Genomic DNA, 12954 nt, shown 5'->3' on the forward strand with positions numbered 1-12954 from the left:
TGGACATCACCCAGCTAAACAAGGTCGGCAATACCAATCGAGCGATGGGGATTGGGTCGATAAGCTGGCTACCAAAAGAAAATTACAGCTAATGCATATGCTATCCAGACCCCACAGAGAATGGATAGGCAATACAGTAGATTGGTGCAGAGCTCGTCTACAGAAATTAAGACACTCCGCACCGGACAGGGAAAGATGGAAGGAAATAGCGAGACAGGCATCAGACACCAACAGGCGCTGAGCCCACGGTTATTGATGATGATGATTTTCAAAGACATGTTGAGAAGGACATAAAACCTCAATTATCAGGGGGCTAAATCAGCCTAATACAAATTAGGGAGGCAGATTTCCTCACAGCTATTTTTGGGCTCGGGTGGGGAGGGTTCCTTCAGCCTTTCCCTAAAGCATCTTAGGGGAGATGTACACTTATGGAAAGAGTCAAATTGAGACAACTCCAGCTACATGAATAGCATAGCTGGAGTCAACATACCTTATGCCAAATACCTGAAGCATCTCCACAGCAGGTGGCTGATGGAAGAAATTTTCCCGTAGACTTCCCCTACTCCTCAAAACCCCATGGGAGTGCCAGGGCCAAACAGGAAAGTAACCAGCAGTCAGTTTAGTCCATACCTACTAGACCTGCTAAAAATCGACCCCTCAGGAGATGGATCTCTGGAGTGTTGATCTCCACTTAAGTGTAGACAAGCTTTTACTGACTGTTTACAAGGCTAGCTGGACTTAGGGGCTGATTCAGTATGAGAATTCCTGAGTGCCTGTGTTAACACTGTGCCCTCCCATGGCTGCACTTGGAGTCCAATCAATGCTAGTTATCCCTGCACATTTTAGAAAAAATTTAGCACCTAATATCTATGAAAGTTAGTAGGGAACCTCTACATTCCAACCATGTTTGTAAAGAAGGGCAAAGTCCTCTCCTTTTCACTGCATGTTGACAACAAGCTACAGACACTGAACATCATTCATTAGAATAGAAATTTCTGGCAAGTTACTACACAGACGGATCTGCAGACACCTCTAATCATGTAATGAAATGTAATTGTAGGTAACTCTGAGGCAACTGCAGTCAAATGTTGCTCTCATGAAGTTGCAAGCACTGTCCTGTTTCACCCACAATTTCGCTCCAAAATGATTGCTCTAATGCATTTCATAGATGTTTAATGAAGTCATTTTTGGCTCTTCCCATATGCCCAATGTAGCATTTTCATCTCTGGGTGGGTACTAAAAAAATGCATTTCTGCTTTAGCTCATGAGACCAAAGTTCTGGAATCTTTAAGTTTCATTCTGCACTTGGATGCAAGTCTGAAGTGCGCTATGCAAAATTCTACCATGGATAGACAGATGGCTGCATGTTGAGAGTTCAGGTTTTCAGGAAGATGGTATATATTTAAGTTGCATATGCTATCATCTGGGACAGTAGAACCAACCACTGTAGCTCCAGTATGGTCTAAAGCGATCAGCATTCTGGACAATGCAACATCCACTCAGAGCATATGCTCCATGAGCCCTTCTGTTTTACAGTCTAAGGTCTTTCTGGCCCAGCACCTAATTTGCAAGTTGTAGAAAAGTGCAAAAAAAAAAAACACAAAACAAAAACAAACAAACCACTCTTAAGCACTTAATTTTAGTACAATGGTTTCCCTTGAGTTATATTAACAGAATTCCATTCTTAAGGTTCCTTGGTTTAACAAAAGAGCAGGACATCAGCAGAATCATAGGGTTAGAAGAGACCTCAGGAGGTCCAGTCCAACTCCCTGTTAAAAGTAAGCTCAAACTCCACTAACTCAAAGCCAGGACTTTTTCAAACTAGGACTTGGAAACCTCTAGAGACAGAGATTCCATTACCTCCCTAGATAACCCATTCCAGTGCTCTACCACCCTCATAGTGAAACAGTTTTCCCTAATATCCAACCTCGCCCTCTCCCACTGCAACTTGAGACCATTGTTCCTCATTCTGTCATCTGTCACCTCTGTGAACAACCTCTCTCCCTCTTCTTTAAAACTCCCGTCAGATAGTTGAAGGCTATTATCAAATCTGTTTATTCTTCTTTTTCTACAGACTACATTAGCCCAGTTCCCTCAGCCTCTCCTCCTAAATCATGTGCTCCAGCCCCCTAATGATTTTTGTTGCCCTCTGCTAAGCTCTCTCCAGTGTGTCCGCATCCTTTCTGTAGTTGGGGGCCCACAACTGAAGCAAAGATGCATTAAGAGGCAGCATGGAAATGTTATGTGCCTGACAGTTTTTAATAATAAATTACATATTGAATAACAATCATCAGCATGTGTTTACAACTTCATCTGTTTAAACTTCAGATACTCAATGAGCACAGCTCAATCTAAACCATGAATTTCAAAACTGAAATAGAGCCACATTGTCAGTGTGATGAGAAAAATCTGCTTTCTTCTCTAAACCACCGTGCTGACCTTGAGCTATCAGAGAAGTACCAGCCAAGAATTACAAAAGGGCAAGTTCATGACTAAAATAATTTCTGCACACTGTTCATAAAATCTTGTATGGTTAGCTTAATTTGTTAACTATATTTTGGTGACGATGAACTGAGCCACTACCAGATAAATTTAAATTGAAAGAAAAAAAAAATCCCATGACAGCTCAAGATTCCCTGATAATAATATGAACATTAAAACAATAACCTAGTCTACTCCCCATCATTCCATGGGCAAATTACTCTACCCTCTGCCAAATTCCTATCAAAATACAGGCTCTTGCATCAGACCTCAATGAATCGCCCAACACTGGCTATTTTGGAGCAAAGGTCATATACAGCAGCCCAAACTGCTCTGATTACTCCCAGCAGAGTGGGTTGATGGAGGAAGGAATATTCACATAGATGCATGCAAGCACTGAAATTTTACACAGCCCTTCACGTGAAGCTAAATGGTTATCAAGTGACCCAAAATTTTCAAGAAGCCTATTACACTTGCAGTGAAAGGTGGATTCATTGTAGCTCTTAAAACTGAGCTATGAAGTAGTCAGTGACAAAAATATTCTGCATTTCATTAGATGGGAATGTGCAAACGAGAAACATGCAGCAGTGCTACAGTTTATGGAGTTACACAACCCATGTACATGATGTGACTTGGTTCACATTAAACAAAGCATTTGGATGCAAGATTCTGAATTCTCATGGCAAGTATGTAATGAGCACCCTTAAAGATCCTCAACTCTGTATTAAAAAGAGATTATGTTCCACATCAGTTAGATCAATTTATAATCTAAGAGAATCCCACCAAGACAGGCAGCATATGTACAGGAAAAGGTGCGCTCTAACAAGAAGAAAGCCCCATAAATCATCATTTCTAATATTCATAGAAAGGCTGGTTTACAGTCTGGTTGGTGTGGGGCTGGCAGGCTTCTTCTGGCTTCCTGTAAGCAGCAATACATCCCTGCCACTCCTGGGCAGAGGCACAGCCATGGAGGGGTTCAGCATGCGGGCAGGCGGGCAGGCTTGGGACACTGATGGGTGTTAAGGGCATGAGCTCTGGAAGGGGGCTTGGAGACATGGGAAGGGGTTCTGGGTGAGCTCAGGGTAGCAAATCCAGGAGACACCTTAAGTGGCTCCCCCTAAGCAACAACCCATCCCTGTTGCTCCTGGCAGAGGCACAGCTAGGCATGCCCCCTGCAGCTCCCACTGGCCCCGATTCTCAGGAGAGCATTCCCCAGATCCAGCATGCTAAAAACCTGCCCATACACCTCCAGACTCCCTCCCAGAGCCTGTGCCCTGCATCCACACCCTATCCCATGCAGCAGCCCTGCACACCCAAACTCCTTCTTTCTGAGTTAATTTGAGTTTTCCCACTTACCAGCACCTCACATTCTCCCCAACACACCAGATTTTTTTTAAAAATAAAAGCTTTTACTGAACTACAAATGCACTATACAATCAAGCTTCATTTCAAATACGTACACTAGTTACAAAGACTGGGATGTTCAACATGAGCCCCAGTGCTGAGTACTCAGGAAGCACAATAAAATGCTTCATGACACCTTTACTTGGAATCCTGAAGAAGAAACAGAATTGGAACTTCTTATCTTCTGCTTCACTCTCTGTGTATTTTAAGTCTAAGAGAGATACAGGCTCATTCCTTGAATGTTTTGCCAAAAAAAAGTGTTGCCCGGCAACAGCTAAAACAAGGGTTCTGTGAAGGAGGTGGCAGCTGGACAAATTAACCCAACGAGCTTGTTTTTCTTCAGTGTAGTTCAGCGGAGCTATTGCAGACTATCTAGTCAATGCAAGAGGATCTATGTCCTGAATAAACATACTTGAACAACAGAGACAGACTACTTGGCTAACAACTTCCATTGTGTTGACATCCAGGTTTACAGGACTGCTAAATTCTGATGGAAAACTAATGCACCTGAAGACTGCAAAAATTTACTTAATCTCCGTAGTACAAGCCAGGGATTAAACCACAAGACTGTACCCCAGTTGCGCTACCAGCTCTGCTACCCACTGCCTGCGTGACCTTGGCCAAATCACAAAGCCTCTCTGTGCCTCCTCTTCCCCTTATCTGTAAAGCAGACAGGCACTCACCTCCGAGAACCATGCAAGTTTCAAGTATTATTACTGTCAGCCCTCAGTTACCAGGATAAATTTCAACTGCAGTTCATTCACATGTTCTGCACAAACCCATGCATAAAAAAAGATGCCATACAAGAGCCTACAATGCAAGTCACCATCCCATTCCAACATCCTGGATAGCATGAATAAAATACAATTCCAGCTTAACAAAAAAAACCCACACCCTAAATCAGCAATTCTCCGTCTTTTTAGCTGAACCCCTCTAAGTCAGTTTTTGGTTGCATCCCCCTACCCCAACCCAGACAAAAAAAAAAAAAGAGGTGAGTCAGGGTGGAGTTGGTACTCCCTACCTGAGGTCTGCCATACCAGGCTGAACTCTAAGCCCCATCATGCAAGGCAGAAGCCTGACCCCCTGACATGGCTCCTTCCCACCCTCCCTCAGGAGCAGGAGCCAAGCCCCACTGTTTGTAAACCTCAGAAATAAATTGATAATTTTTACTATCCAAAAATAGTGTAAGAAACATATTTAGATTATGTTTTAAGAATTGTGGAACTAGGTTTTTATTGCTGCAGATGTCATTTGCACTGAGAATATATTCAAGCTATATATGTTTGTTGTAGACATGAGAGGGGGCAGGGGAAGATACCTTAGCGCCAACCAGTAGATCCTGGAGCTTCTGGCAGGTGATCCCGTCTGATTTGGACAGGAGGCTATCAAGTGCTGGCACTTCAGCTGCCCTTCCCGCTGCCCCACCCTCTGCCTTGGAGCTGCCCCCAAGAGACTCCTGCTTATTTTGCAAGGTGGGGGAAGCAGAAGAGGGGGGAGCTGACATCAGGGTGTCCCTCTCCCACCACCCCATACCTTGTTTCCATAGAGCGAGCAGGGGTCGGGGGGAGGGCTCAGAGAAGGAGGAGATGTGGCAAGTGTATTTGGTTTTGGAGGCAGATCCTGCACTGACACATTGAGAAAGCATCTTGTGCCTAAAAAAAGTTGGAGGCCACTTCCCCAGTGATTCTACCCTTAAACTCTCAGAAGGTTTTCCAGCAGACAAGCTCTTCTGCTGTAGGATGTTTTGCTGAACTGAAGCAGAAAATGCCACTATGAAGGACACCATTACTTATTAACCCCAGGGTGCGGGGGGGGGGAAAAAAATCATATTTAAGATGTTCGTACAAAAGCTGCTAAAGTCTCACATCCATAGAATTGCTGTCTAACACCTCTTTATGGCTACTTGTAAACTGCTTGTGCGATAAACAACAAAAGTAGCAGGTCTTCCCACTTCACTCCTGGTAGGATAAGAATGTAAAGACATACCTGTGTTCAAAACATGAAACAACTCTTAGCAAGCAACCAACCAGTGACTTAGAACTAACAGCTTTCCTCAAAGCTCTGGGAAAAATAGAAGCTTCTTGCATCAGACCAAAATTTCCATCTGATGTTTTAATTTCTCATGGCAGCACACTAAAGCTTCTTATCCACTTCTTTGAAGTCCAGCAATCTTCTGTCTCAGCCCATATTTAATAAATGTCAGCTCTATTTCATCCCTCATTTCCACTGTACCCAGCTATTCTGTCTAATGACTCCATCTATTCTCCCTTGATCTCCCAACAAGAAACAGCTCTGATGCCCTCAGAAAGGCAACTTTAATGTTTACTTCTGACCACAGTAAACCAAAAGCTTAAATGCATTTCCTTCTCCCACTCCCATCTTCCCCCTTGGGATGGAGTGCCTTGTGTATTCATGGGTCACCAACGCACTGTGCTATTCCAACTCTGCCCTCAGAATCCACCTCTTTAAAGTTGACCACAAGGAACTTATTAGCAAGCACAATACTCCAAAAATTATTCCTCTTCTCGGCTACAGAGAACATTCTTTAAAAAGGTAATTCCAAAAACTATTTTCATGTAGCAAGTGTGTTAGTGCTGATACTTATGAGTTAATATTAACAGACTTGCGTGAAGTAGTTACAACAGCAAACAAATTATACATGTAACTGCATCATTACACACCTAGAAAGTGCAAGAGAGTCCAAATGTTACAAAGTAAAAGCTCTCTCTCAAAGGTAAAGTTGTCACGTCCACAGTGGAGCTTTCACACCATGCTACATGAAACTAATTTTCATCTATGCAACAAGATTTAAATCCTGAAATACTGATAGCTAAGTGAGAACAGACATGCCATTGGAAATATAGGCAAGCAGTTTTGCTTGAATTCTAGTAAAGTCATGCAAGCATATCCAAGCACTACATTTGGCCCAAAGGCATCTCTTTACCACCACTTTTAATAAAACGGTAGAGATCTTTGCAAGTTCACCTTTGACCGCAGACCCTCAAAGTAAGTTTCTGCACAGACCATCAGCCATCAAAATAAAATCTACAGTCACATGTCTCATGTTTCCCATTAAGGAGAATTTTAAAATATTGCTGACGTCTAAACAGCATTACATCTTTGTATGCAAAAGTGGCTTACACCATATAACATCTGTTCGTGAAGACATGCTATCAGCTAAACCACTGTCATTTAATTACCAGGACCACTGTTCTAACAGAACCTTAGAATGGAATTAATCACATTCACTTACTCATAGCAATGCTTTCTGAATGTCCCCAGGTCAAGCTAAGATTAGACTTCAGCGTATTTATATCCTCTTTATCAGGTCTCCTAGAAGGCAGGCCTCATTACAGCCTATCAGATCTAACCTAATACTATGCTCCAGCAACTATCATGCAAAATCACTATTGAACATTCAACCATAATACTAAAAATAATAGTGAGCAATATCCATAGCATTTAATTACAAATATTTGCACTGTAAAGAAAAAGTACAAATATTTTTCCAATCACCTCCTACAAGTGGTGTAGTGTGATCTCTCATGAAATTGCAACATAAAAATGCGTAATATTTTTAAAATAACGCACTCAAAAGCAACATAAGCTCTAAAGATTTTCAGATCCACTCAGTCCTACTTTTTGTTTGACTTAATGCTAAGACATACAAATACTTGCACTGTAAAAAAAGTGTAATAAAAAGTGAGCTCTCTGCACTATTTTGTACTATAATGGCTATCAGCACACAGTAGGATCGTGACATTCATGAGGGTTTGGTGTTGAGAACCCTCGCAAATGTTTAATTTTTGCAAATACCGAATACCTGCTGGGGCTCAGAAGGAAACTCCCTGGGCCTGCTGCAGGTCCCCACCATGGAGGTCCTCAGTTCCCAGAGCTGCTCAGCATCTCTCCCCCTGCACAGGCATGGGCGGCTGGGGATGTGCATGGGGACCCCAGCAAAGAGGATGATGCAAGATACCTCTGAACTAACAGGGGGCTGAGCTGCGCTGGTGGGGCTGAGGGGGCGAAAGGCTGCTCTTGAGTTTGCTGGGGACACACAGCTGCACTGGCGGGGCTGTCTCTGCTCTGCCCCTCAGCAGCTCCCCCCCGCCCCCGCTCCAGAGAAGGGAGGTCCCGCCAGCTCCAGGGCTCCCTGGCACACTGGGTGGAGAGTGGGGAGAGTGGAGCCATGTTTGGGGTGCAGCCCTGTGGCAATTAGGAGAGGAGCGTACCAAGTGCTTGTCAACAGGCTGCAACCCCCTGGAGATGCGGGGAGGGGGAGAGAACAGCTTGCTGCTTGAGGGAGCACAGTGGCTCTGCCAGAGGGGGCCTACCCAGACAGTGGCCAAGTATGTGAGGAGCCATGGACTGTGGGCTAAGGAACAAGGCAGCCCTGAGGACAGCAGCATTGTAGGAACAGGAGGGAGCCCTCTAGGGAGCAGGGCATGTGCTGGCTGCTCCTACTCCAGCCCCAGGGGAAACTAACGGCATCTCTGGAGCTATGTGCAAAGCATCCAGGAAACTCTCCACCCGGCCTGCGAATAGTTTGGTGCCTCTTACGTAGTTGGCGCTAGTGCCTCCCCGCACCCTGCCAGGCAGCCAAGGACGCTTGAGCTACCAGTGCTTCAGGACTCTGCGGGATCTGCTAGGTAGGACAGACTGGATTGAGGGAGGGGGTCGAGGTAGCAGAAAATACATATGAAAAAGACCCAGAAAGAAGAGACCCTGCAGCAGTAACCACGGCTGGGAGAAGCGCTGTTTTGAAGCTCACTCCACCCCACCCCACCCCCGGTTGCTCGCTGAGCCCAGCATGGGAAAGTGAAACTGACTCCCCCAGCCGCTTGTGAATAATTGAACTTGTGACTGTTAAATTCATGAATGCTGAGACCTTCCTGTATTTGAAAATGTAGAAAACATCCAAAACTATTTCAATTGGTATTCTGTTATTGTTCAATAGTGCAATTAATCACAAATTATTTTAATCATTTGACAGCCCTTGTTTTAGAACACGTGAGATACCAGAGACCTTGTTGGAGACTGGACCCAGTCCATACATTATCTATGCTAGCTACCACTGTTAGTGCCAATGTTATCCAGAGTGATTGAACAATATTTTAACTGACAGGAGAAGCTTGTGGATAAAGGTTATATATACAGAGCATCAACAGATGTAATTTGCAGCTTACATAGACACACCTGCAATAACTGTACTCTAGGTAGCTCACTAAAAATAGCAATAAAGATGCCATGGCATAATCTTCAGTGCCAGCCACACGAGTACATACCAGGTGGACAGGTGGTAACAAGCAGGCTTGTTCAGTCTACACGCCAGAGTCCTCATGGCTATTTTAGTAAGCTAGCTAAAGTATGGCCAGCACAGATACATCTAAATGAGCCGTCACTCATACCATCAGCTACCACATAGACTCACCTATGGCCCTAACACCACTGAATGCCACTGGCCCTTGAGCCCACTCACTGTTCTGTGAATTACCATCAGACCTGACACACTCAGTACACCTGAATATGTTGTAATCTAGACAATGTCACGTTTAGTGGCAAATGAATGGCTGGTGGGCCACCAGCCAAACATATAATTAGGGATGCGTGCTGAAAATAGGTTTATGACATGCGTTTCGGGGGGTGGGGGCACACTTTGTAAATAAATTTGCCCTAGACAAAACAATCCTGACTGACATGTGTCTACACTGTAAACAGAGCAGAGGGATCTCAAACAATGGGAAGCTCATTTGTATCGAAGAGACGAGTTACCAGTAGAATGAAGTCACGCTGTGGCATCAGCACCTTACAGAACACTACAGATTGAATCCCAGAGGGTCATCCTGAGTCTTGAGACAGAGGCACTGAACCTCGGGGAATATGAAGGCGAAGTAAAAGGGCAACTTGTGACCCACCACGAAGGAGCAAAGAGGTCAGGACTCATTGCATCCATAAACCGTGGGATCCCCAGCTATGTGGGGTGGTGATACTAAAAAGCAACAGGGGGAAACTGTTTTAGATAAGGCTTGAAGCCTGCTTAGATTAGACCTTGTTTCCTACAACACAAGTATAATGTGCTTCTATTTGTAACCATTTTCTGTTCCTATTATCTCTGCATAGTATCACTTGGAACTTATTCTTGTTTAATCTCAGCGCTGGTCCACCAAGTGAGGCGTGCATCCTCAACTGAGCCAGAAGGCTGGTGCATATGCTGGCTCTTTGGAGACAGGCTGCCTTTCTGTGGGTGCTCAGTGACAAGTCTGGATGCTGCAGGGGAACACTTTCGGAGAGTCCCAGAAGGGAAGTGCACCAAAAATTAACCTGAAAGGCAGAGTCGTGAGTGGCAGAGCCCCGAGGAGTTTGTTGGGCAGTCTAATGGAGTGGCGCCCCAGAGAATCAGAGCTGTTCTGAGGAGGGGTTGGGGCATGGGACAAGCTCTCACCCTCCTGTGCTGCAGGTCCCACTCCTTCCCTGGCTCTGCCCCCACTCTGATCCCTGGCCCACTCCCCTGAGGCAGAGGATTACCTAGGGTGGGGGGCAGGTGGCTTCCCACCCTGGCCTCCCTCCTGCCCTTCTCTCACAGCACACCACTATAGTCTCGCAGCCCAAGTCCTACTTCTCTGCAGGTGACTGGATGCCTCCCAGCTCAGCTCTGGATAGACTCACCCCTCAAGGGCTCAGCATACAGGAACACAGCCCCCAACAAGTCCCTCTTACCCTGTGTAACAGATTTACATAGAAAAAGCTTATAAAACTATCCCCTCCCCGCCCAACAACGAAAGAGATTTGCAGTGGTACCTTCTTCCCACCCATAGATAACAGTCACCAAACAATGTTTTAAATGTTTGCCAAACAGGTGGTAGTCACAAAGCTACATTATTGAGAAAAAGGCTTTCTAGTTTTCCTCTTGCCTTACCTGGCTCTTCCTAGCTAAGTCTGTGCTTTTTCCTCCTCAGTCTTACACTAACGATCAAAATTTGCTCAGTTTTCTATACCGCAGGCCATGGAACAACAGCACTTCACTTTACTCGGCTAATTTAATACTGAGCACTAAAACTACTCTAGACCACTTCTTCAGCACAGTCAATGCACTGCATGCAAGTGTGCCAATTAGCCATTTAGTATTCAAGTCTCCAGGAAAAAGACCACTTTACACTAAGCTAACAGCAATAGACCATTTACCCCAATTCCCTTTTTACGGGCTGTTTTTAATTAATGTGACCTCAGTGTTCAGATTTGTGCAGGAAGAAAAAACTACAGCCCACAATAAAAGCAAGGTAGCAATGAACAAGGTGCCCAATTTACCAAAGGAGCTGATCACCCACAGAGCTCAGATTCTCAAAGGGATTGCTGGCACTACACACATCATAAATTCATTCCACACCTGAAGTAACAGGGCAGCAAACACAAATCAAATGTGGCTGGCAGCCGTGAAGGGAGGGCAAACATTGTACACCGCTACTCTTGCTCATTTTCTGTGTCAGCAAGGATTAGCAACCAATGGAAGATAAGCCATCTTTTATTCACAAAACAAGAAAGCAGCCTGTAGAACTTTGTTTTGTGAAGATACAGACTAACATGGCTACCTCTCTGTTCTTATCTTTTATTCAGTTTATTTGAACTTCAGGTAGTAAAACTGACTTTAGCACAGGGAAAGCAGAGGAGTTGTTAAGAAAGTGTAAATGGACTGACATTCATTTTTAACTCTCCCATTCAAAGATCAGCTTAAAACTAGGTGAAGTCACTTGGGTTTTCTTTTGCCTATCTAAGTGTGCAGAAGGAAGGCTTTTACCCCCTGTGACCAAATATGTCTTTAACAAGGTTAATTTCGTGGTTCAGGGCAGCAGAGACTCAAGCTTATCAGTATTTGGTGACGTCAAAACAGGAGCTGTTGAGTCAAAGGGGTTCACTCCCTTTCATTTAGTTTGTCTGTCTGTCCAATACTAAATCTATTTATGCTCACTGTGTGACTTAAAGGAACCAAATTACACCTGGGGAAAAGGAAATGAAACAAACTGTTTGCATCCTGTTTGCAATGATAAGAAAACAGACCTAAACTAAACACACCCAAAAAAGGGTTCTTCAGCCTATGCAAGCCAACTATTTGTGAAATATTTGCTCAACATGTACAACATCAGTGTGTCTCCATAGCATGAAAGACACTGGGATTTAGTTTACATCACCAGTGGAAAAGCAGGTTCACCAGAATTCACTAATCACACTACAGAAGCCCACTACCTCAAATGACCAATACAACATATGCAACCATCATTCTGAAGCAGGGACAAGGCAGCTTTAAATTGTTGGGATAGTAAGTAGCCCAGGACCTCACGGTGTTAAGTCTTTGTATGAAAAGGAGAGTCCCTGCCCCAGACAGCTTACAGTCAAGTACAAGAAAAAGAACAGCAGGTGGATACAGACAGAGGAAGGAGTACAAACCAACCATAAGACAACATTAGCCAGCATGACAGGTGGGGGATACCAGCACACCAAAAGCCTAACTTATCAAGTTTGTCTGCACACATCACAAAAAAAGATGACCTTTAAGGAGAGATCTGAAAGAAGACTGTAAGTAAACTTATCTTACCTCTGAATTTTTTGGGAGGGTTATTAAGATCACCTGCCTCCGGCTGCACAACACATCTATCGTCCACAAGGCTGCAAAAGAAATGAGCAACTCATGTAAGACATTTCTGTTTGCAAGTGCTGCTTCCTAAGGATCAGGCACAAAGGGGATTGCTTTCAATACTCCATCTTGTTTGGCCCCTTCAATGGAGGACAGACAATTTATAGAAACCAACTCATGCCAAATATTTCTATGAAGCATGCAGCCAAATGGTTTGTGTTGCCCAGATCCATGCTACTGAAAAAAAGAGGACAAATGAGTTCTCTTTTCCAACTCACTGCATCTTCTTTATATCCCCTGCTGGGCAAGCCCACAAAATTGCCCATATTCTAATTAAATGAACTACAGCCATACAGCAGGTGTCACCTTTTGGACAAATACCACAATGTCGCTGTTAAAGAGCAGAGAACACTAGGAGAAAATATGATAAATGCATCGGATCG

At 44.2% G+C, this 12954-nt stretch overlaps 1 protein-coding gene across 1 annotated transcript in view; it reads right to left on the minus strand.

Moving 5' to 3' along the window:
* Positions 1-12954, minus strand: part of ITPR1 (inositol 1,4,5-trisphosphate receptor type 1) — a 269958-nt gene that overhangs the window by 231712 nt on the left and 25292 nt on the right. The window contains exon 3 of the mRNA XM_075005225.1: positions 12473-12543. Within this exon, the coding sequence (XP_074861326.1) occupies positions 12473-12543 (71 nt within the window). The remainder of the gene's footprint in view (positions 1-12472; positions 12544-12954) is intronic.

This window comes from Carettochelys insculpta, chromosome 11, assembly GCF_033958435.1.
Source record: "Carettochelys insculpta isolate YL-2023 chromosome 11, ASM3395843v1, whole genome shotgun sequence".
NCBI lineage: Eukaryota > Metazoa > Chordata > Testudines > Carettochelyidae > Carettochelys > Carettochelys insculpta.